The sequence below is a fragment of the Mastomys coucha genome, unplaced genomic scaffold (genome assembly GCF_008632895.1).
Source record: "Mastomys coucha isolate ucsf_1 unplaced genomic scaffold, UCSF_Mcou_1 pScaffold6, whole genome shotgun sequence".
In the NCBI taxonomy this organism is placed as follows: domain Eukaryota; kingdom Metazoa; phylum Chordata; class Mammalia; order Rodentia; family Muridae; genus Mastomys; species Mastomys coucha.
The window spans coordinates 54,032,184-54,057,790 of record NW_022196912.1 but is presented as its reverse complement, the minus strand read 5'-3'; the positions used below and the strand labels follow the sequence as shown (position 1 = coordinate 54,057,790).

The window sequence follows — 25,607 nt, the reverse complement described above, 5'->3', positions numbered from 1 at the left end:
AATATTGAACACAGCAGGCAGCGCACTAAGACAATTATGTGACTAGGCCTTCAGACCCCGCTGTGACAAGTTACTTTCAGAATTAGTGAAGGAAGATTCCTTTGTTCATGTGCAGAACAGGAGAGCCCACTGCAAAGTCTTTCCTTCTCTGCTTAATTGAGCTAGTGGAGTTAGGGGAGACAACTGAGACACACCAGCACTGGCTATCAGGCTTAGTTTCCCTATTGTAGTCAATGGCATGTGTGGGTTGAAGGAAAAGAGGGAGCCATTCTCTGAGAAGTGTGGAAAAGAAAACCAAAACCAGAAACTCTCAAGGAGTCTCGGAGAACAAGGAGTGCAGGACAATGTACTTAAATAAATTAGTGACTATCAATGGTTTAGTTTCACTAGCTCAAGACTCCCAGGCCACCTCTGTTTGCTTTGACATCATGGGCATTAATCTGCAAAGTTGAACACAGGCAGTGATGGAGCTGGGACTTGCAGAGCACCAGTTGAGTTTATGAAAATAAAACTGAGGTGAAGGTTATGAAATATAAATAAGGAATAAGACCTTGTCGTGTAATGTCTCTACATGCTTTGAAGATTTATGATTCTTTTCAAAAAATTAGTTACAGAAAAAAAGCTTAAGAACCAACAGTCTAATAAATTCTGAGAATTTTTATTAAGTACAAGGTCATTAACATCTACAGTGGAAGGAGTACGGGTGCTATGCTGTGAAGCCACTGCAGAGATTTATCATTATTATTATTAATCATTCCATTTGTTTACATCTCAACAGTTACCTTATTTCCAACTATAAGTGTCTAAAAGAACTATTACAGTTTTTTATGCTCGACCTTAGTTTATAAAGTTTAGAGAGCTGAGGGTACAGGTGTTAAATTTAATGAGATATAATCAATGATTGGCTCTATTTTTCTATGAGTGAGCTTTTACGCCTGTATCAGTTATAGTTGTTAATAAGTTTACTCAATGACACAAAGCATTGGCAGGTTATCTTAGTACTAAGACAGTGTGGCTGGGACAACAGTGTGGCAAAGCCTAATGTCTTCAAGAACTCAGTTTTCGGGTTAACAAACAAGAACAACCTTATTTTTCAAATCCTATAGTTGATTTTGTACCCACAAGACTCTTACATGTCTTAACTCTTCATATATCTGCATTTAAAAAAAGAATCTCAGTATTTATAACCTTTCAGATTCTCTGACACCCCAAAGACTGAATGTCCTATGGAATGGGCTAATTCTTTTCCTAACTTTGGAACATAGAGGAAACAGAAAACCTGTGCTCCTCATTGCGTGAATCTCAGGTACCTATCTAAAGTTGTTGGATAACCTTTACCCATCCTCCAACATGTAATAATGCAAACTTTACTTTTGACATATTTTCTTTAGTTTTGAAATTTTTCATTTTACTTATATTTTTCCTTTTTGTACTAAAGTTAGAAGATAACAGAGATTCTTAGAATTGAAACTACCAGCTTTTGAATCTCTGTCAGTTTTGAATCTCTGCTCATCCTGAACAGTTACATGAATATAGCATTGACTTGTTTCCTTACATTTAATTGTTATGTAAAGAATATGGCACAGCGGGTAAGAGCACCTATTGCTCTTCCAAAGGTCGTGAGTTCAAATCCCAGCAACCACATGGTGGCTCACAACCACCCATAATGAGATCTGATGCCCTCTTCTGGTGTGTCTAAGGACAGCTACAGTGTACTTATAATAAATACATAGTAAATAAATCTTAAAAAAAAAGTGGGGGCTGGAGAGATGGCTCAGTGGTTAAGAGCTCCAACTGCTCTTCCAAAGGTCATGAGTTCAAATCCTAGCAACCACATGATGGCTCACAACCATCCGTAATAAGATCTGATGCCCTGTTCTAGGGTGTCTGAAGACAGATACAATGTACTTACATATAATAAATAAATAAACTTTAAAAAAGAATATAATTATTTTTCTCATAAATTATTAAAATGTGTAACTATTAAATTAAGGATTTTATACTATATCTTTGATTCATAACATGAGCATAAAAATTAAATCAGATAATGCAGGTATATTGCTTAGTACAGGACATGAGATACACTTTAATAATACATGTATGTATTTTAACTGTTGTTAGGAAGCATTTTCTCAGATGTTTATTTTCTCCCAAACCTTTATTTTTTTAGAAGCAGCTCTCTGCAGGAAAAAGCCCTGTGAAACACACATGCACACAGGGAATGACTTGTTTTTGAAGGAGCTGACATTAAAACATAGAACCATTGCTGGAGGTTCTATTGTTACTACCATGGTTTGTAACTTGTTAGACATTTTTCAAACCATAGTTGGTATGCTTTTAGGCCACATAGGAAGCAATAGCAAGCAGAATCAAATTTCCAAATGGCTGATTTCTTATATTTAATTATGAAGTAACCTTGAGGGTAGAAAGTCATATTCTACTAATATGATAAACTGGATTCATTAAAATGTGAGCAATAAGACACACTTGACATTGCTGTCCATTCACACAAACACACACACACAAACACACGCACACATACACACACACATACACACACATACTATATATATATTACATATATAATTGTATATATATAGTGCATATATATACATATACATATATATATATATATATACAATAAAATAATGGGTTGAACACACTATACTAGTTCCAGTTTATGAATGCTATACTAGTGATTCCTTAAGCAAGTCAGAAATATAGAAGCAGAAAGTCAGACTAGGAAAATATGGAGAAGCATGGCTCTAAGCTTAGTTGTAGTTCAGGTTTCTTGAGAAGTATCCCAAAGAGTCCGCTCATCCCAAGTATGATGTAAAGCTGTATGTTATCATTATAAGATTTATTTTAGCTGCTTAGAATTTTATCAAATCAATGTTTTCTACATTTATTTTCATTCAATTATTTTTGCTACCAAATGCAACTTCTAGAAAATTTTGTACTTTGAGACACACATAGCATCACTCTATGGATTTATGTACTTTCAGTCTGTGCTCAGGGAAAGTCACAAAGAGGAAAGGCATGGCAAGGTTTAGGGTCTCTAATCATACTATGAAAAGGCATAGACTGGCTCCTGTTATAGATTTTCTTTTAGCATAGTTCAGAACAAAATATTCAAAATGTATAATATAAGGCAGTTTTATGAATTTCTGAATTTTGAAGTTACAGTGATAATATAATTTAAAAATAAATGTATGTGTACATATATAATAGCTACATATCTAGTAACATTTTCAGGACTGTAGAGACGGCTCAGTGGGTAAAGTGCCTGTTTTGTAAGCATGAGGACTTGTGGTTGGATTCCTTATACCTGTGTATAAACTGGTTGCATCGTGTGTACTCTACGGTTACAGAGACAAGAGACAGACAGATCCCTAAAGCTTGCGAGCCAAGTATGTCTAACCAAATTGGTGTCTCCAGGTTAAGTGACTAGAGTCTTTCTCAATAAAATTCATTGATGGTGATAGACAATGGCTCCCTATGGCAATATCTGGATTCCATATACATATGAAAATCCAAATGGACATATACCTAAACATGTACACACACACACCATACATATAAAGTAACTTTAACATATACAATAATATGTACTATTACAAAACATATGGTTAAAAGACAGCATGAATTATATAGCATCTTATAGTCATGTTTTCATACATATATTACACATGTGTATTTCAACACGTACAAAAGTATAAATGTAAAGGATGGATGTTAATATGAACCTTCTAAAATAATTATGATTTTATCTGGTTTCTTTTTCCCTAATCATCCAATCTATTTCTAATATTTAGTCTTATTCTCTAAATGTAATTTGAAATAACATAAAAATATTACATTGAGAATATTAGTGTTTTGTATTATCACCAACATTAAATTAGAAAATTATGATTTTGTAGAGCTTACCAAGAACATTATAAATTTGTAAACACAAGGATTTATACAAGATCCTAAAAAAATCTTTGACACTCATAAAGAAATAGCACTATTTGAAAATAAGTACAGAAAAAGACAGGCATGGTGGTACATTCTTGAATCCGAGCACTTGGAAAGAATAGCCAGGTGATCTCAGAATTTACAGCCATCCTAGTAGTTCCAGGATAAACAGGGTTACATAGAGAAACCTTGTCTTACAAACACAAAGCAAAACAAGCAAGCAAGCAAACAAACAAAAAAAATGTCTTCAAATATTTGAAGACTACAAGGTCTAGATATTTTTGGTAGATCTACAGATCTTTCTGGAGTGTGTCTTTTCTTATAATCATTGGGATTTTTCCTATCCTATATCTATAATGGAGAATGGCAACCTTGTGAACTGAGAAACCTAGCTAAGGATTGAAAGAGAATGAGAGTGGATATATTTTATCACTTATCTGTGAAAGTAAGCAGACTTTTAGTACACTATAAAGTTATGATATACTGAAACCTGAAAATGTTAGTTTTTGCTTGTTTGTTTGGTTTCTTTCTTTCTTTCTCTTATCAATTTTTGATTTTCTTCAACAAATTTTTAAATCTGGTATTTTTTTCTTCAGGCTATACGCAGCAAACTATTCACTATTTTTCAAAGTTTTATTTCACATCTCTTCTTTTTATGATATTAAAATAACTCATAATTATGTCTTAAGTTTAATTTCAGATAGCATTATATTCATTATGAGTGACAAAGGTCATATCTTAAAATTGTGGGTAAACCTATATCTATTGCTAAAGTTTATTTCTTAATACAGTCCGTACTACAACACCAAATAAGCAAACACAAGCCACTTCAAACTATTACAAAAGTGACCCCATTTTTCTTACTTCTATTTCTACAGATTCATGCAGCTTCTTGCAGGTGGCTGAGAAGGTTTCAGATGTGCCAAACTCAAAGTACCAAAATTTGTTCTTCATTCTGAAAAAAGGAAGAAAAACAGCTTAGACAATAACCATATCCAAAGGGACTGAAAAAAAGTATCTAACTCCACCCTGCCTTATATCTATGTTAGTGTTTCTGCTGTTATTATAAAACATCAGGACTATAAGCAACTTGAGGAAGAAAGGCTTCATTTCACTTCCACATCATAGTCCTTCATTGAAGGAATTCACTGTGGTTTCCTGGAAGCAGGCTGTGAAGAAAAAGCTATAGAGGACTCAGGCTTACAGGCTTTATCTCTATGGCTACTCAGCCTGCTTTCTTTTCTTCCCCAGGACCACCTTTCTGGGGGTAGGATCACCCACAGAGAGGTGTGCTCTTCCACACCAGTCATTGTTTAAGAATATTTGCTACAGGCTTACCTATAGGTCTATCTTATAGAGAATCTCAATAAATAACAGGAAATGTTTGAGGATATGTAGTGTATAATCACATACTTCCAAAACCTGTATGTTAGTGTCAAGTTGGAATGACAGTACCTGAAAACATTACAGGGATTACATGATCTTACAGAGTCATGTATATCTTTGACTTTTCTATCTGATGATGTCAGACTTAAAAAAAAAAGTCTTAGAATTTATAATTCTTGTGTTTGAAATAACTTGATTTTGAACTATCAATTATATAACCATAAGAAAAAAATAGCAATGTTCTGAGATTTTCCTAGGAGAAAAGAGCAGATATATGATATGCTACAGCTTTTAAATAGCTAGCTATGTGTTCTTTACTAGTTGAAAAAATTTAAAGCATATTTTAAAAAAACCTACTGGGTGTCATAAAGCTAAAATTTACTAGTTTAGAAGGATTAATTTTTAACAGAATATAAGTTCTCATTTAAATAGCAGTAGAAAGTGATGATATAGTCAGAAACCACCAGAAGCTGAATATCTTTTTCAAAAACTCAGTACCAAATCCTAATATTATATTTTTCTTCTATCACTCTATGATGACATATTTGTCTTTTTGTATTATATAACTGTCATGCCCACTTGTTTACTCCAGTAAAATCCACAATATCAGGGGTAAAATCCTGATTAAGGATAAGAGGAGTTATGACTTCAAAGGGAGTCTGTGCCTCCTGGGTATTCAGACAGTCGCTGGCATCTCCTAACTCAGATGTGTTCCAGATTAGTCTTTCCAATCGTCAACAAGCCTTCTTATTTAGGCATAAAAGGTACCCCAAGAAATGATTCGTTAATGGCTAAATTTAAGATTAGGCATTGTCAGCCAGGCGGTGGTGGCACATGCCTTTAATCCCAGTACTTGGGAGGCAGAGGCAGGTGGATTTCTGAGTTCGAGGCCAGCCTGGTCTACAGAGTGAGTTCCAGGACAGCTAGGGCTATACAGAAAAACCCTGTCTTGTAAAACAAACAAACAAACAAAAAGAACAAAAAAGTTTAGGCATTGTCTCCTGGCCAGCATATCCTAATTTAATATCTACCTGTCATTAGCTTGGAATTTCTCACAAGGAAACTGCCTTATCAGATAGAATGTCCTCAGAGTTAGCAACAGAGGTCAGGTACCATTGCTTACTATTAACATAGTTAGAATTCTCAAGGCAGTCCCACAGAAGACAGAACTGTTATACATACTAGAGAGTAATCAAAGGGCTTCCCTCACTTAAGGGCATTAGCAGGAACTGCTAGATCGGAACTTCCTGGTGCTTGCCTTCAGCAGACCCAGAGAATTAGCATGGGAATACCAAAATAGCCCCAGTGAGGAGGGCACCACTGCTCTTCCACCTGCTTCACACCTGGATACCTGATCCTACCAACCTTGATGTGACTGTCACTTGCCTATATGACTTCATCTTGCTCTCTGATCCTATTGACCTTGTTGTAACCCTTGCCCGCTCATGACTCTTGTCATTCGCCCAGTTTTCTGTATACCATATAAGTCTGGTTTTCACTTTGTGCAGCCACTCAAACTTTCTCTGACTATAACTAGAACTTAGATGGACTAGGATTTAGATTGATACAGTCCGCAGTACCCCAGACCCAGAGCTCTTGGGCCCGGTGGGTGCAGCATCAGTCCAGAGGAGATAGCTGCTGCTTTAGACCCAGTGTGTTTCAGGTGGCCTCAGATATACCTTAACTGCTGAGCTGCTAGATTTATCATTTCTCTTTTTCAATGACTGTAAAAGTCTGATGCCATTTTTAAGAAATACATTCAGACTCAGCACTTTCTTGTGTCAGCTCTGTTTGTCATTCTTTGCCTATGCTTCGTGGACCTGACTAGGACCCCGTTTCTCCCGCAGGTTGAGGGAAGCCCAGATAGGCCGGCCTGCAGCATATAACTAAATTCATGATCATTTACTGTAACTTCATAGAGTTTTATATTTTCTAAAATACATTAAAATTATTTCTTATGAATAAATACAATTTTAAATTATTCATATCTCTGATAAGGAATAGAATAAGATATAAATAAAATGACATATACTTGTTGTTCGTGCTAAGGGGCTGCAAACCCTTCAGCTACTTGGGTCCTTTCTCTAGCCTCTTCTTTGGGGAACCTGTACTCAGTTCAATGGATGGCTGTGAGCCTCTACTTCTGTATTAGTCAGGAACTGTCAGAGCCTCTCAGGAGACAGCCATATCAGACTCCTGTCATCCAGCACTTGCTGACATCCACAACAGTGTCTGGATTTGATGACTGAATATGGGAAGGATTCCCAGGTGGACCAGTCTCTGGATTGTCCTTCCTTTAGTCTCTGCTCCATAGTTTGTCTCTGAAAATCCTTCCATGGATATTTTGTGCCCCCTTTTAAGAAGGAACAAAGTATCCACACTCTGGACTTCCTTCTTCTTGAGTTTCTTGTGGCCAGGAAGTGGGAGAGGGTGAGGTGATGAGCAGGGGGAGGGAGGAGGGAACAGGGGATTGTTTTAGTTTTTGTTTTGTTTTGTTTTGTTTTCTTATTTTCTTTTCTTTTTCTTTTTTCTTTTGGAGGGGAGCCTGGGAAAAGAGATATTGTAAATAAAGAAAACATCTAATAAAAAATATGACATATACTTTTCACATATCAAAATTATGTTGAAATTTTGTATGTACAACTATCATGTGAATTTTCTTCTCTTTTTCTTATAGATATTGATATGTTGCCATTTTATTACATTGTAAAACATTTTGACATGAAGATAGTCTACAAAGATGTTACTAATTAATTGTAATGGAACTGGTTTAAATATGACATGGAACTTATTGTTGAACTTACTTTTATGGTCTAGTGATATAAAACTTCTGGTATCAAGTTACAGAATATGAAAATGATCTTATATTATCTAGACACACTCATAGACAATTAGGTTCACACAGATTTTATTTGCTGAAAAGATTTCATAAGCCCTTCTTTCAATCTCATGCAAGCCAGTAAGCTGAAGAACAAAAGCAATGTCAAATTTCATAGGATTGTGATACCATAATCTCTTACTTCCCCTACTGAACATTTTTATTAACTTAACTCCTGAGAGCACATATGTCAAAAATGTAAATAAGAATGAGTAGTGTATCGCAGTGTGTGGATCTGAGTCTATGTACCCATTCACAGGAACAATGGTTGAAGTCGTGTAAAATTTGAAATATTTCCCAATTGACATATTCTGATAAAATTACATCCTTCCTTATGAGGAGAAGATAATATTGGTTTATGTAAGATTCCCTCAAGGCATCATTTTAAAAATATGATACTTGTGTTAATTCATTGAGAAGTCCATACATTCATACTATGTATTTTAATTATGAGTTCTATGTCATTGCTTCTTTTTTGGAAGCAATTTTCTACAATGAGCAGGTGTAACACATTTGTGCCAGCCGTTTCTTCAGGCAAGTGTGCATTCACTTATTAGTTTGTTCATTCACTCAGCAACCATTCAGCTAGACCATTCACTTCCACAAGCTACAGTATTAAGTTCTAAAGATACAATTGCAATTGTTAATGTTACTTTATGACTAAACTAGGAAGAATGTTGCAGAATTACAGGAGGGCATGTAAAACAGCAATTAAAATGTTAGCTAAAAATATGAGTATCCTGTGAGTGTTCTTAAATGGCTCAAGTACTTTTGCTTCAATAAACCCAAAGCACTTGAAAAGTGGTAACGTTTACTGAACTATTTGTAGGAAGCAATGAAAACAAGGAATTGGGTTCTATCATTCTTGGCAGTGTGATCTGGCATAGCATCATGAACTAACAAGTGGAATGGTATCTAGTTCACAACATGTATGCTAAAGCTAAAAGTTAAGAATAATGCAACACTGAAAGAAGTTTATGATTAGTTCAGTGACATGGCCACCTTTATTTTATGGATAGGTAAATCTAGGAAGGAAGACATGGGCTGGATGACTACCATGATGATAACTTGAAAGGAACGTGTTAGAGCAGTGCAAATGAAGGCCAAAGCTAAGAGCCAAGGGGAATGGACAAGAGGCACAATTCAGGAAACATAGAAGAAGTAAAGACCACAGCAACTGACATGACTCAATTTTACTGATGTGCACTGTGCCTAGGTTACCTTTGGGCAGGATGTGGAAGCATGAAAGGTCCATGGCTAATATTTTGCAGGTTTTGTGATCTAAATAATATTATAGGGCAGATGAAAAATGAAATAAATATATGAGGATTAGGGTTCCATGAAAACGATAATTCCCTTTAGTTTCCATTTCACCTATCAAAGTTTATCATATTTTCATAAGAAGATTGTTTCCAGCAACAATGAAACACTTATTCCACAAAAGCTTGATAAGAAACAGAAATCTTGAGAATTTACATTCAGTCTTTATTCCCTATGTTAGTTAGCATTGCTGCTCATGTGCAGAGGCGACTTTAAATTCTCCATTATTACAACCATTTTATGTTTCACGTCGATAAATATATGGAGGCAATAAAGAACACATAGAATCAGATCCACATGACAAATTAAAGACTGTTAAATTTTATTTTTTAAAGCAAACTGGTCCTTAGGTTGTAGAAATGCAAAAGAAGCACATTTGGGCATGTATGCCATCTATTTTTACGGTTCACAATAGAAAATGATTCAAATAATTCAGAGTTAGATTTGTGAGAGAAATCAGATTTCACTGGACTTAAGAATATGGGAACTGGACATTCACGCATTGTGGAATGGTCACATAGAATCAAATTTATTGCACATTTAGACAGGATTTACAACTCCAAGTAAGACGAGAAATGCCCTACAAAGTCCACATGCAAAAGTTATGCATATAATTATAATTTTAATTAATGTGTGAAGTCTTTTTCCAATGAATTTAATTGTAAATCTGCAATTAATATTAAAAATGCTCAGTTACCAGATGTTCAGGTAAAAGTGAAGAAAAACAAACTCCTGTTTACCTGGTATTTTCTCACTAAGAGTAATTTTGTAGTTTACATATCGTCAGAGAAATGTAAGCTGTGCAATATTTTGTTGGAACAAATTGTTTTTGTCATTGTGAAATGTAGGTACTGTTTAGTTCCATGAATATTTAACTTTGAACTATTTTTTGTTGGAATATTTCTAGCTTTCCTTTCCTTTCATTCTTTCTTTCTTCTTTTTTAATATCAAGAATGTTTCAAACATACAAAATCAAATAAAATATAAACTGCCAATATACTTCTGCAGAAAAGTAGAGATGTGGATAACCAGGCATGCAGGAGGGATATGCAAACACTTAATTCATCTTATGTAGAAATCTTCCATAAATGCACATAAAGCTTAATTCAGTGATATCATTCCTAAAGGTCATGTTTGGATCTTACAGGTGCAATTGCTGTGCATTCAGTGGGAAGGCAGAAAGCACAAGGAGATCACTAACGAAATATGAAGACATCAGTTTTCCAGGAGGTGCTTGTAAATTTTACAAGGGTGTTTTAAATGATTCAGCAAATGATAATCAAAATTCCTCTTAATCTTGGACATTTAAAAGCACAGTGTTCTACATAACATACTTTTAACATAGAATTAACTTAAGCATGTTTTACATTTTTACAATAGCTGTTACAAAATTCCAACATTGATCTCAAACATGAAAAGGGTATTCCTATGAAAGGCAAACATTTTATCAATAACTTTACTAGGATTCTGTTTTAATATCCCAAAGCCATATGATACTGTAAAGTATAGTATGAACTGGATTTGACTGCCAATGTTGGTGAAGAGACACACAGCCTGATTAATTTACAGTAATATGGTAAATTGCAGAATTACAATAAGAAATCAAGTCACTTTGATTTATTTTCACTGCCCAAAACAAAACGTTACATTAAATATGGAGTACAGAATTTTTCATATATTCTGAAACATAATGAAATGTTACCTTAAAAAGTTTGGCAGGAGTCAGATGGATGGACCAAGTAGAGCCTTATTTAACTAGGGAATGGGCAAGGTCTATAAAGGTCAGTTTAGAGAAGTGAGTGCAGTTCAGAGCAGTGTGTGAAGTTGTGTGTCAGCAATGCTCCAGATCTTGTTACTGCAAGGAGCAACAATAGGAGGAAGAGGAATTTGTGGTGGTTTGACGACAAATGTCCACAATCAGTTCATCCAATTGAATATCTCATCCCTAGTTGTTGGAAGTGCTTAGAAGGATTAGGGGTATGACCTTGTTGGAAGGGGATATGTCACTGAGGATGGACTCTGAGGTGTCAATAACCCACACTTTACCCAGTTAACCTCTCTTAGCCTTGTTGTATCCCAAGATGTAAGAGCTTAGCTACTACTCCAGCACCATGCTTGTCTGTCTGCTGCCATGCTCCCTGAGATAATGGTCATGGACTCCACCACTTTGCCTTCTCAAATTCTCTCTTCCCTTGACCACTGAGTCCATTTAGTTCTGCCCTCAGACATGGGTGTGGCACCATCAACTAGAACATGGGTTTGTTCACTTCTTGAAGTCTCCCAGGAAACCTTGAAGGCTCCATGAAAGACTCTAGAACATCTTTTTTTGTTTTTTTTTCAATAACTAACTCTTGACCCAATCCACATGAAATCAGCTCTTTTCTGTTTTGTTTGTTTGTTTGTTTTGTTTATTTTTGTTTTGATTTGTTTTTTTTTTCGAGACAGGGTTTCTCTTTGTAGCTCTAGCTGTTCTGGAACTCACTCTGTAGACCAGACTGGCCTCAAACTCAAAAATTTGCCTGCCTCTGCCTCCCAAGTGCTGGGATTAAAGGCATGTGCCACCACTGCCCGGCTAGCCTTTTTATTTTTAAATTGGCAAAAATAAATATACCAATAATAATTATGAAAATTAGGATTCCATTTATGAAAAGTTCATGGGGACCTTTTCTCCAAGTTATAAAAGTTATTGTGTTGATAATTAAGTATTTGAAGGTAATAGAGCTATCTATATGAACACAGCAGTGGTGCAAGTGACGTTCTATAGCATTCTAAATTGTATAACAAACTTCATTTTATTTAGATTCTCAAATCTATTTTTCTTTGCTTACAGCTCTTCTTGTCTTTCACAATAAGAGAGTAATGTTGATAGTAGTCCATCAGGAAGAAACAGTGCTATGATTTCAGCTGAGGCATTTTACAGTTACATCAAAGACAGCAAACAAGTCTTATGCTTCCAGACAACAGGTAGAGATTTGGATTTAAAAAAAAAAGATGTATGAAAATGCCTCTGTCTCATTCACGAGATGTGCTTGTGAAATCCCAGGGAGGCACTGAAACAAGCCATAGAAACGTCAGACAAACTCATATAAATATTCCATTCTGGTTTGTAACAAAAGATGGATGTTATAAAAATATAATTTTTAACTTGAATTACATTTACAAGACTAAACAAAGTTTCTCATGTGAGAGTGTGAAAAATATACTCTTAGAAATAAGATATTTTAGTATTGTTAGTATTTTTAAATTTTTCTTCAAGAAAGCCTGTCAAGCAGTGCTGTATATATAAAAGTTTTCCATTAATGGATAATAAAAAATTAATGCTCCTCTAAATATTCTTTTTCTTAGTTTGTTGACACATGTTATATCTAATAAATACAATGAAATTAAAAACAATTAAAGCAGCAATGTTACCAAATCTTCAGAGAGTTGCATACTCATAGTACAGACCTTGGAGAGCTGATAATTTTGTGATTACCAGAAACTAATTACATAACGTGTTTAATCAATGACCAGACATGTTTAGAACTTCCACATTTAAATCAGTAATTTCTCATCCATGTTTCTTTTTTTAGTGTATTTATTTCTCTTTATATGGATACACTATATCTGTCTTCAGACACACCAGAAGAGGGCATCTGATCCCATCACATATGGTTGTGAGCCACTATGTGGTTGCTGGGAATTGAACTCAGGACCTCTAGAAGAACAGTCAGTGTTCTTAACCACTGAGCTATCTCTCCAATCCCCTCTCTTAAGTATTTTTTATGAAACCAGAGAAGAAAAGTAAACTTAATTTTAGAATAGGAATAATTGCCTTTCCTACTGAGCAGGACATTATCTCTTGGAACCCAAGAGGTGCAGAAGTAACTTTTGACATTTTATAGAAAGTAGAGAAATCTTAAGAAATTCTAGAGGTCTCTTTTCTCTTATAAAATATCTCTCATTGACTACAATAGTGACTGCAGCATCACCTGGAATCTTCTCCTGCGCTATAAAGAACATAAGTGAGATAGGTCAAAAGTCAGGCAGGTCAATACCAGATGACACTTGTGTTCAAGATCCTTTTCAAGTGCTTGTTTTTTTTTTTTTTTGTTTTTGTTTTTGTTTTTGTTTTTTTATTTTAATCTGTCTCCCAAAATAATGTAAGGGAATGTGGCTGAGTGATCTAGAGAGGATGACAAAATCTTGAAAACATATACTGTGGGCCTTTAGGAATGTCTTTCTCCCTGGTAAAGGTCACAGGCAGAGTGAAGGTTCTGCCCTCCCTTCTTGTTCTAGTCTGTCTTTAGGGAAGACTGTAATTTTAAGGAGATGGAGAGGCTGCTATTTGTGTTCCTACAAGGAGGAAGGCAAGGACTGCTCACAAGGACTGACCTAGGCTTCCTGCAGAGTAGATTTACTAATACTTACACTGTGAAGCCATGTTTCTGGATTTTTGTCTTTGTGAGATACAGAAAGAGACAAACCATTTACTTTTTGTGGATTCTTTCTTCCTGCAAAAGCAGACTTGCATACAGTATACCACAATTTGAGTACAATGTGTGCTGCCGTCAATGAGACATTTGAAGTGGTATTATTGACATGCAATACCATTTCTCAAATTGTAAAATTCAGCGATGGTTGAAAGAACAAAGCTGAAATGAAGAATTTGTGTTCATGACATTTCTAGCTCATGTGTAGATGTGCAAAGACCCCTGAATCTACTTTCCTTGCCTAATTTCCTGTATTATTATTAAGTGTCCTTAGCATTATTTCCACATGTAAACATTTGAAGTAATCTTCACAACCCATCATAAAATACCACTATTTGATGTATCCTACATTTGTCTACGATGGTTTTATTAGAGTCATATATAGAATAGAAAGCAGTCCATGAGACTGTCATAGTATAGTAAGGGATGCCTCTTATGATATACCTGTTCGCATGCCTTCTATCAATTTAGAGAGGTATATTGTAATATTTGTACCAACAAAATATTCTCTGAACTCTGAAATTTTCTATAAAAGTATTTTTTACCTGTCAGAAATAAAAATAGGAACCTATAGAGTCTAGCCAAAACTGATAACTAAATGTAAGAAATGATTTATGTCACTCAAGTTGAAAACATGGGTAGAATATTGAAAGAATAACTTTATTCATAAATAGAAAACACCTATCATAAACATTTTCTATATTATATTTAAAGACAAAGAAGACACTACAAATGTAGAAATTAGCATATCTGGATTTATTCTGGACATCAAGAGACATAAGTGTGCTCCTTTTCTGATGAGATGAGAATTCATTTATTCAATATGTGGGTTCCCTACCTCAAATGTTAAGACATTAAAATTGTATTTGCATGCATAGTAGAATATGTCTTTATTGGAAACATCACATGCATTTTATGAGAACACGTATACTAAGTTATTTTAAGTGAATTGTGATAAATGCTAAAAAGAAGCTATAATTTTATACATGTTAAAAAGAAAGACTTCCTTTCAGACAAAAATTAAACAGGCTTTCCAAAGGCTCTGGGTAACAGAACTCAGAATGTCTTTCTTTGCTCTGATTCTGTGCACACAGAGCAATCTGAAAGTAATTTGTCTTCCTGTGGGATGTGAAGGTGATATTGGGAATTATGGAATTGTACATTTGAGTTATTACAACTTCCTCTCTATTTTAAGTGGTATATAAATCTCATAAAATTGCTCAGGGAAACTGAGCAAATGAATGTGAGAGACTCTGATCACTTTTAGGCTCCAGGACTCAATAACTTTTGTGTATTTACCAGCGTGAGGATACATTATCATCACTGAGACATGGCCTCTTCAGAACAGCCAGAGGTTCCATAGCATTCCTCAGCAGCAAGCTCTAGGTGGATAATAGTGATGGAATAAGCTGAGCTATGTAGAGAGTGACATTTGGCTTCACTATCTTGTCTCTATCACTCAGCAGCTGACTTTCATGAGCTTTCATGGTTTTTTCTTCCTGCCCCATGTATTGATCTTAATTCAATTCATGATCAGTAACTACTTGTAAAAGTTGTTTACTTTTATGATAATACAGTTCAACAAATATTTACTGGGCACTTACTGAATTTCAGAAAAGTTAGTTAAATGTAAATGTTTCTACTGTCTAATAAGATTTTTCTAAAAAAAAAGAGAGATTTTTCTAAGCCATAAACAACTTCATGATTAGAATATGAGTTGATTTGTTGACTTTGTTTACAATAATATTTGAAGATACTCTCTATTATATAAAACAAAACAAATTTGCTTAATAAGAAGTGCTTGTGCAAAAGGAAAGTCATTTGAAACAAATTGGCAGAGTAGTCTCACCATAGAAAGTTAACTATGACAACAAAATGTGTGTATATTATATATATAATATATATGTATATACATACATATATAATATATTACATATATACATGAGAACACATTTACACACAATTATACACATTTATAAGCACAAACATGCATGTGCATACATGTCCACACATTACACACTTACATGCATACACATTCTCTCTTCACTGAAAAAACTAATTATTTTCTGTTACTCTGCATCCTTTTAATTCTATAATACATGTCATTAGAATCTATTTTACTGTATTTTCATGTCTCTTCTAACCAGTTTTTAGTATAATTTGTAAAACATGCAGAATCCAGGAACCAAATTATACCTCTATGTCTGCTTCACACATTATTTTCCTTGAATTCTGTGATGACTGCTGTGGTTTCACAACTTAAAAAAAGATACTTGTAATAAAGCTTGTTTCTGTTCTCTGACAATTAGTTACGTGTTTTACCTTTTGTTTTCCTTCACACATCAGCAGTCCATTTCAGGTTCCCTGACAAGAAGCAAGGATCTGCATTTTGAAAATGCTGTGGTTTATAAACATTCTCTGACACTAGAACTAAAAGAGGACAGTTTTCCTCTCTAGGATGCTTTGAAGAGTCATTATATAAACATTAATTATCTCAAAAATGATAAGGTATAGGAATCAGACTACTTGAGTTATGTTGAAGATATTGATATTTTAAATCAAATTGAAGAATTTCATAGCATAACACATGAATCAGTACAGCCATGATTACTTAGATTGCATTTTTTGTCACTGATATACATCAAGAGGGACCCAGGTAACTCCCTGAATATCATGTTCTGCTTTTTTGTTCACATCATGAAGCTGTATTTTATATAAAATATTCAGGCTGACTTATACATAAACTAATTGACAGATGTAGTCACCCCCATCTTGGGATTTATCATGTATCAACATAGTCAGGTACACGTGATGTGATTATAAGACAGGCACAAGGGAATCTTTCCTCATTCTTTTCCTTTCCATGTTTTCTATTGTTTTAATCTAAAAGCTTTCCTAGATAATATAGTATTTGCTCCTGTTTAAAATTGTGCCCCTAAGCAGATAACACATGAGGATCAATTCTGATGGAAAACATTTACTTAAAGATAAAGCCGTCTTCAATAGCATTTCAGCACATCACCAAGATACAATTACCTTTTCTGTGTTAAAATAGCACTGTGATTTATGGATCACCACAAGTAAAACGTCATCAGTCGGAGCAATGTGAGAACCTGATACACAAAAGAAGTCCTGAGACCTGAATACAGGATGCAGATATCAACCCAGATACAAATTGATGTCATCATATTCTGAATTTTATATCTATTTATTTACCGTTACTCATTTTTACTAGTGACTCATTGAAAGATGCTTCCTGACTTATATAGATTAGTGAGAGTAATCTACTGACATTTTGAACCTCTCAGTAAGGAAATAAAATTCCCAGAGGCTCTTTTGGTGTGAACCATGCTTAATACTCACAAAATAAAACTTTCAGAATAGTCTTATTTATATAATATTTTAATATCTGTAAATGCTGTGGAAATTCCTATTAGAAAATTCACAGGGCTATGCATATGAGGAAAGCCTTTACTTCCATGTAGCCATTTCAATAGGAGTTTAAAACCTAGATGTTGAAAAACATACAAATAAAGCAATATGAAGAATACAAATAAAGAATACCAAGTAAAGAAAATTTCTTCAGTGTTCATTCACTAATTCATTCATTGAGTGTTGGATGATGTTTCTTTATGTTTCAGCCCCTGTTACAGTGCTGGAAATTTATGAATGATCAAAATAAATAAGGTTTACCATTATATTGCTTTTAGCCATTACTCCTTCAAACACAATTATAGATTCCCTATTAACACTAAGAATTAATGAACTACTTTAGTTTCTAGCCAGATAGGCATTCAATAGACTGTCTTCTCAAAGATCATGTAATATAGCAGGCAATACAGGTAATTACAAGAATGTTTATAATAAGTGGCAACCATATTTATAATTACTTTATTGTCACTGAATATACCAAAAGAATGTTTCAATAACTTAGATTCATCTTTTGCTTGGATGCTTGATTCTGTGCAGTGAGACTGTCCTACTTTTCTCTTCCGGGGAAAATTTCTCTCTAGCACTTGGAATCTAGCATTGTGGTTTAGCTTGACTATGACTAGGACAATGATCCAGAAATGATGTTTGGTGAGCTTCAGATTTTAGGAGTCAAAGAGCTTACTCATGTCAAGTTTTCCCTCTTGGAGCACTGTCAATACTAATGTGGTAAAAACTCACAACAGAAACTAATTTAGTAATGGATTCTGGACTCCTGACTTTACTTCAACTACCAGTTTGCTCTCACCTAACCTAGACATAGGCACCAGTTTATTCTTGCTTCAATCAGCTGTTTGCTGTGGGTGGTATCTGTGAAAACACAGATAAAAGAAGTATAAATGTGATAGATTGCAGATACTGTGAGGACAGCCTATATTAACATCAGCAAAGCTTCTGTAAGATCCACCTATATCTATCCTAGAATATAGAGTATTGCAAAATTACTATGACACTATGTAGAGGTAGAAAAAAAATAAGCGTAGTACACAAGACACTATAGTTCCTGGGAAGGAAATGCATTTTTACCACTAATAACTATAAGCACAAAGGCCATGTGGCAGAAAGAAACAGACTTCTAAAGCCAAGTAGAGGAAGTCCTGCAGGGTTGGAATGTAGTGTTGTTGCAAAGAGAGATAAGGGCATGTTGACAGGCCAGGGATAGTTATGAGAGCTATATCACAGTTCCTTGTGGAAGACATTGTTAGTAGCAGTGCCTATGGGTGGGGGGGGGGGACACACAGAGCAGTTTTACTTCTTTGTAAATGTGTCTTTTATTATGAAATCAGACTTTGCATTTGCTTTGTGTTACTGCTGCATAAGCTTTCTGCAGATATAGCAGAGGTGCCCCTCAAAGCTAGTAGTGACCGTGCTGCTTAAAGTCATTATTAAGACTTTCCCAGAGAAACCTTCAGCTATCCTAAGTCTCTTAAACAAACCTGATAATGAACATTAGTTAGAGAGGTGAGCTTTGGGTACATTTGTCTCTCAGAGGATCAATTAGACCATCACATGAGCTATGATTCTGTAGTTAAAAATAGTAATGCATTCAGGCAAAGAAAAAGACTATACAATCAGGATAGCTGCTATTCGCTGTGGTCATCAGCTCTACTAAGTCAACACAGAAGAAAAATCTTGGGTGGATGAAATGTTTTAGATTCTATTTTTGTTCCACATAAAAGACATGTCTGATAGAAACTGTCTTTGCATTGTTTCCAGTTAGATCAATTCTAGTGGAAAACTAATTTTGCTTTTGCCTAAACTCTACAAATAGTAGTATTGAAATTAGCAATCCTCTATCCCTCCCTCCTAGTCTTTACCAGGTTCACAACAACAACAACAACAACAAAAAAAAAATTAAAAAAGACCTCTAGACTTTTCAAGTGACCCAAATAAGGATGCATTTTAGGGAGATTGTTATTTTAAGCAATAAACTCTTAAAACAGGACAAGTGGGTAAAACTTAAAGGCAGACAAAGAAGAAAAATTCTAAATTCTTTTAGTTATATTCAATTGTCACAATAGAGTAATTTTCTCTCATCTTCCATAAATCTATCATTTTTGCTAATACTTATGTAAAATCATTTTCATTGTAGCACATAATATATATTAATAAGCTACTAGACTTTTCCTAATATTCTACTTTCCTTTCCACTTTAGATTTAACAATCATATAATAATCACTGTTCTGCTTGGGAATGAATCATATGTAATCGTGAGGAAGTAGCTATGAGCGAGATGCCGCCCATGAGAGATTTAATCATAGGAAATGGCTGACTTTTTATTTCCAACAACCATCTGCACTCATGGTAAATCAGGTGCTAATGAAGCCCAGACCCATACTGCACAGGAGCATAAATCTTAAGAACCAAAAGTCATGGAGCAACAGACCTCAGAAAACAGAATTTTCTAAGGAAATGTACCAGGATTATCATATAGAAGGTCACCATCTGTAAATGTGTCACACAAATGAATAAATTTGGTAGTTATAATGGCACAGTATGACAGTGGCTGTAAACATCAGATCTTTACATTACTTTGGAAGCTCATCACTCTCAAATATTATGATCATTTATGGTTTCTTGTCAACTTTTAGACAGGCAACATCTTGAGGGTAAGCACTCTTCAAGCCAGTGTAATTTTACATTTCCACAGTGCACTGCAATTATATCCAATCATTTCTTGTAGCATAATAATGAGAATAAAATGTTTTATTAGTGAACCCTACTTTTAAAGCAGTAAATAGCTGCAGAATCCATATTTTCCTTCAGCAGTTCAGGAAGCTACATACCTCTTGGAAAGAATTGGTACCATACAGTGAATTTTACTCAAGTACTGTCTCCTGAGATTCAAATAATACAACAGTGTCTTTTCAGAGGCTTGTCTCTTAGTCATGGAAATCTTTCTTTTTATCCATTTCTCAGTTATAATCAGGGCGATATGCACAATAGTAATTACATAAAAGCAAGGAGAGAAGTTGAAGCTTCAAAACTATGATGGCAAGTCAAGCCTCATGTCTCTAAAACAAAAGAGAAAATATCTACCAATTTCTACATTCTAGTGCAAAAACTTTATCTGTATTTGTCATCATTAGTGATTACATTGTTAGCCATTTTCAAATAACACAAAAGCAAGGGCTTAAAATGATAAATAAAATCGAACATATGATCCCTTTTAGAGCACTTAATCTAGCCTTGAATCCACAACCTACCCCAGCTTTCCTTGGCCTCATTTTCTCCATTTATTTACATGTATATAGTAATCCCAGAAAAGTCCCCTGAAGTTTTTTCTCTTACATTTGTAAAAAAGACACTAAAAAGTAATACAATTTCTGGGGTTGATTAGTCTATAACCAGCTTTAGGAATTCCATGTCATAGGGATCTTGAGCAGAACATATCCATGGATTATGGATACAGAGTAAATATGAGGAGAGGTGCCATTCTTCCTGTCTGATATCCACAGATGACTTCTAAACAGCATTATATTTCAATTCCAGGAGTCTGACTGTTTTGACATCTATTCTACACCTACAGCTATGTAAATTTAGGCCAAAGTCCTGTTTAGTTGAACAAGCAAAATTAGATAGAGCTTGACAATGGCCATAGGCAAGAGGTCTTATGCATCATACATCCAGGTTATTGGCTTGATTTTTATTTTCTATTCCAAGGTATATAATATCTAGCTAGGTGTGGTTTCAAAGAATTGTAATCTCATCATTTTGGAGGCTAAAGATTTCAGGGTCAACCTAAGCTACATAACAAGGTTAGGTCTTTAAAAGTAGCAAATAGAATAGTTTTGTTGCACATACATGGAATCTCAGTACTTGGGAGATAGAGGGAAGAGGGTAGCAATTTAAGTTCCTCCTTAGATACATAGAGAATATGAGGCCATTGGCTTAAAAAAAACAAAAAAAGCAACAAAACCAAACCAAACTACCACCACCAACAACAAGTAAATGGAGGGAACCCTAACACAGAGCATATATTTGATTCCAGAGTTTATCATTTTAGGGATTTTAAGGTTACAAATACAATATTTCAATCTATAGATAGGTATCTCTCTATATAGATATAGATATAGATATAGATATATAGATATAGATATAGATATAGATATAGATATAGATGATGTAGTTATAGATATATAGATATAGATATTTGTGGTATGTGTGTGTGTGTGTGTGTGTGTGTGTGTGTGTATAACATCCAGGTTAAAACAACATGATGATTATTACCTCCATTTAAAAGCTGGAAGACAGTCAAATGTTACTAATATATCCTTCTGGATGTATTCAAAGAATGCTCTTCAGTCTTTATAAGAACCTTGCTTACATGAGATGAGTGTATTTAATTATTATCAGCTGCTAAGTCCATTCTCCTGGCTCAAGCAAATAAATATTGGCATTTGTCCTCCAAGGATTGAATCCAGTGAGTAGAGTGATCATTTGTATAAGTGTTCTATAACATATTATTTTCCCATTTAGTGCTTTTTTTTCATTTATTTAAGTGCATGGCAAAGAATTGACAAGTCTTTATTTCATCATTTACATTATTTTCATCTAAGCAAAATCCATTCTTTCTTTTAAATTCAGTTAGACGACATCACTTGTGTGGGAACCTGATAATGGTATATGATTAGACTTTTTTTTTTAAGAAATTAAGTTGGATTCTGGTAAAAATTAACAGTCTTTTTGTTTTCTTTAAAGCCTTCTGTAAAAGAACATGCTTTCATTTGCATAACTTATTGTGTTAAAGACTGTAGAAAATTCCTTGAAAACCAACTGTGAGGGGAGTTTACAATTTGTCATATAGCTTTAAATACAAGTACATGGCTACAGGAAGTAGATGAGTTAAAGAAAACCTGCCACACTTTCGTCACCCCAAGCCACAATATCATTAAACCCTTGTTTTGCTTGTTTAGCGTTATTTGTGCTTTAATGGCAGACCTATGTATAGGACTTACTATGAATAATGGTGATTTCTCAGAGGAATTCATAGTTTCTAAACATAAATTAGGTTTATATTTTCGTATTTCCTATTCTTTTCCACATTGTTTTAGGGGTGCATGTTGAACTTAGAAAGCATTAATAGTGTAAATGGTTATTTTTTCCCAAAATAATGTCCTCTAAGAAGCATGTACCCAACTAAATACACTAACATTGAACATGCCCTCTTATTTGCCCATATCCGTTGTTTAAAAATACAAGGCGTTACCATTTCCTGCCTTCATTACTTCACCAGTGGAATTGGAAAAATTTTCCGTCTGGATTTTATTTCTTGGTCCTTTTCCGACAGGGACAGAACTTTAGCTCATTCTTATTACATAAAATAGCGTCCACTGTGATGTTGTCATTTCAAAATTGAAACATTTAACTGTTACAGTGAGGTTCTTCAGAAGTATTTTTCTTTTTTGTATTGAGTGGCAAAGTTCAGTAAGTGGCCTCACTGTTTGCCTGAACTTTTGATGCAACATCACAGACAAAAGTGGAACACCCCTGTGAAGAGCATGATGCAGGAGAATGGTCCTTGGAAGATCTGAGTCGCTGCCTTTGCACGGTTGCTTGTTGCTGCGGCATAACACTTCTTGTGTTCAAAAGGATCACTAACCCATTTGCCTAAATACTTACTTACAAAAGGATCAACTTTGCTTCTCCAAGCAATAGCATTAGATAAAACTGATTTAAATTTACAATCATAAGTACATACATTTTGAAAATTATTTTTCCAAAGTATTCTGCAGAGCGAGTTCTTTTCCCCAAATCAAGTTTCAGTTTCGTTGATAAAGTGCCAATGTTGCTGAAGCCTGCTGCAGAGGCTTCATCATGCTTTGGCTAGTGGGAGAACGCAGTTCATTTACAGCATGGGAAGAAAGGCAACGCAACCGCACATTGCCTACCCACAGCATCATTTGCATGATTCAGTTTCTTTTACATACCTTCTTGATGTCAGAGGAACTTTGAGCATAGTGTGAGTAGTGATGTCATCGGGATAGGCTGACTTAATTTACACGGTGGTAGAAAGCTGCTGTGGTTATTTTAAAACCTATTTCCCCTTAGGTTCTTGCATTCCTCTGCAGAAACTCTTGCTTAAACCATGATCTATTTCTCAACCTCCAAAGGAGACATCTTAACTATAGTTCCTTAATGTGGTGAAATGCAGAGCCACCAAACCTGGAAATCTTAATCTGTAACCCATTTTGTTCACTGACGTCCTTTTGCCCTTCTGAAGGATCCCAGAGAATCCACATTTTGTATTTCCCATGCAGTCGATCCTATAACTAGCTCTCATGGATCGTGTGTGACGCACCAAGTTAAACTCAAAACCAAACTTTCTCAAACTGAAGACCTCCACTGTCAATAAAGTTTCATTCTTGATTTTTATACTCAGTGGTGGCTTACATAATAATATACAAGTCAATAGATACATAATTACAATTCCAAGAAAATTCCTTAGAATTTTTCCTTTGATTTTTATTTAAGGGGGGGTTAGCAATAAATGATCTTATTGGGAAGGCTCGAATTAGGTGCTATGGGGCCCCCAACACATATACAACAGAGCACTTCCAGGTCTGGGTTCAGTCAGAGAAGATGCACCTAACTCCCAAGAGACTGGAGGTCCCAGGGAGTTTAGAGGTCTGGTGGGGTTGGGAGGGCATCCTAGTGGAGACAAGGGCAAGAGATGTGAAACAGTTGAAGGGTGGACTGGAGGGGTATAAAATCTGGAGTATAAAAAAGAAAATAATAATAGTAATAATAATAATAATAATAATAATAATAATAATAATAATAATAATAAAGAAGTCTGGAGTTGTGTCAGCATGTCTTCCTGCAAAGATTAATTTAAAAAAAAATCAAAAACCCTTTCGATCTCCAAGAACTGGAAGGGTTTTCTCTTAGTAATACTGGTGTGGCAGACTACTTTCTCAGTTCTTAAATTGGCTTTGTAATAACAACTACCATTGAAATTTGCTTCACCTAAACTGCCATTATACTAATATATCTCAAATGGAAACTAACTCTTGTCAACTCCATCTGACCTCTACACACCCAACTTTTCTCCACCCAGCATCCTGATTAAAATCCTTCAGGGACTTTATATGAATTTAGGATACAGTCTAATTAAGACTACAGAGTTCTTCATGATCTGTTATATTCGGCCTGTCTTAACAAGTGTGATATAAGCCGGGCGGTGATCGCACATGCCTTTAATCCCAGCACTTCGGAGTCAGAGGCAGGCGGATTTCTGAGTTAGAGGCCAGCCTGGTCTACAGAGTGAGTTCCAGGACAGCCAGGGTTATACAGAGAAACCCTGTCTCAAAAACAAAAACAAAAACAAACAAACAAAAAACAACCAACCAACCAAACAAACAAACAAACAAAAACAAGTGTGATATAATACAATGTAGCCATGTAGGGCTTCTTTAATTTATCCTATATGAACTATCTTTCTTTATTCTATCTCCACACTGTTGGATTTTATAATTTTTTTGTTGTGTTTTTCCTATGTATCCTTGGATGTTTAAAAGCATAATTAGTCTTCAGCGAAAGATATTGGTGGCAAATCAGCCTTGTGATGACAAATATTTCCACATGGCCAATGAGGAAGAGGTAAATTGCCCCTCTATTGTATCTAATAGATTTTACAAGTGATTTTCCTTCTTTCTAGAAGTTCCTCTTCCTCATGCTTCTTAGTATGTACCAAGCTATCCTTAGCCCTAAGGCACTTCTAGAGCAAAACCTGTTCTTGTGACAAGACACCTTTCATTTCTTTTTGTGACTAGTTAGGTTTCAATCTTTATCCTTCTTCTTCTCCAAAAGAGAAATACAAGTTGGACCTTGCTTGTTTGAGTTACTTGTCACATACCAGATCAGAACATCAAAATGAGATCTATGATAACACACATGAAGGCGCAGGAAAATCTAAAACTTCAGACTGTGGAACATTGTGCACATAGGATCTATAGTGAATGTGAGTATTGAGTATATGTTCTGAATGTGTTCTATGTGACTTACAGAAATGATATATTTCATCTTTAAAGAATATTTACACACTAAGTATATCTCTGTGCTACAAAGGAGAATGCTGTAACATTGAGCGTACATTGCAAGT

The 25,607-nt window shown here is 34.9% G+C and overlaps 1 protein-coding gene across 6 annotated transcripts in view; it reads right to left on the bottom strand.

The window, feature by feature from the left end:
- Positions 1–25,607, bottom strand: part of Dgkb (diacylglycerol kinase beta) — a 716,847-nt gene that overhangs the window by 179,682 nt on the left and 511,558 nt on the right. For all 6 annotated transcript variants that reach the window (XM_031355722.1, XM_031355727.1, XM_031355725.1 and 3 more), the window contains one exon: positions 4,822–4,912. In XM_031355722.1, the coding sequence (XP_031211582.1) occupies positions 4,822–4,912 (91 nt within the window). The remainder of the gene's footprint in view (positions 1–4,821; positions 4,913–25,607) is intronic.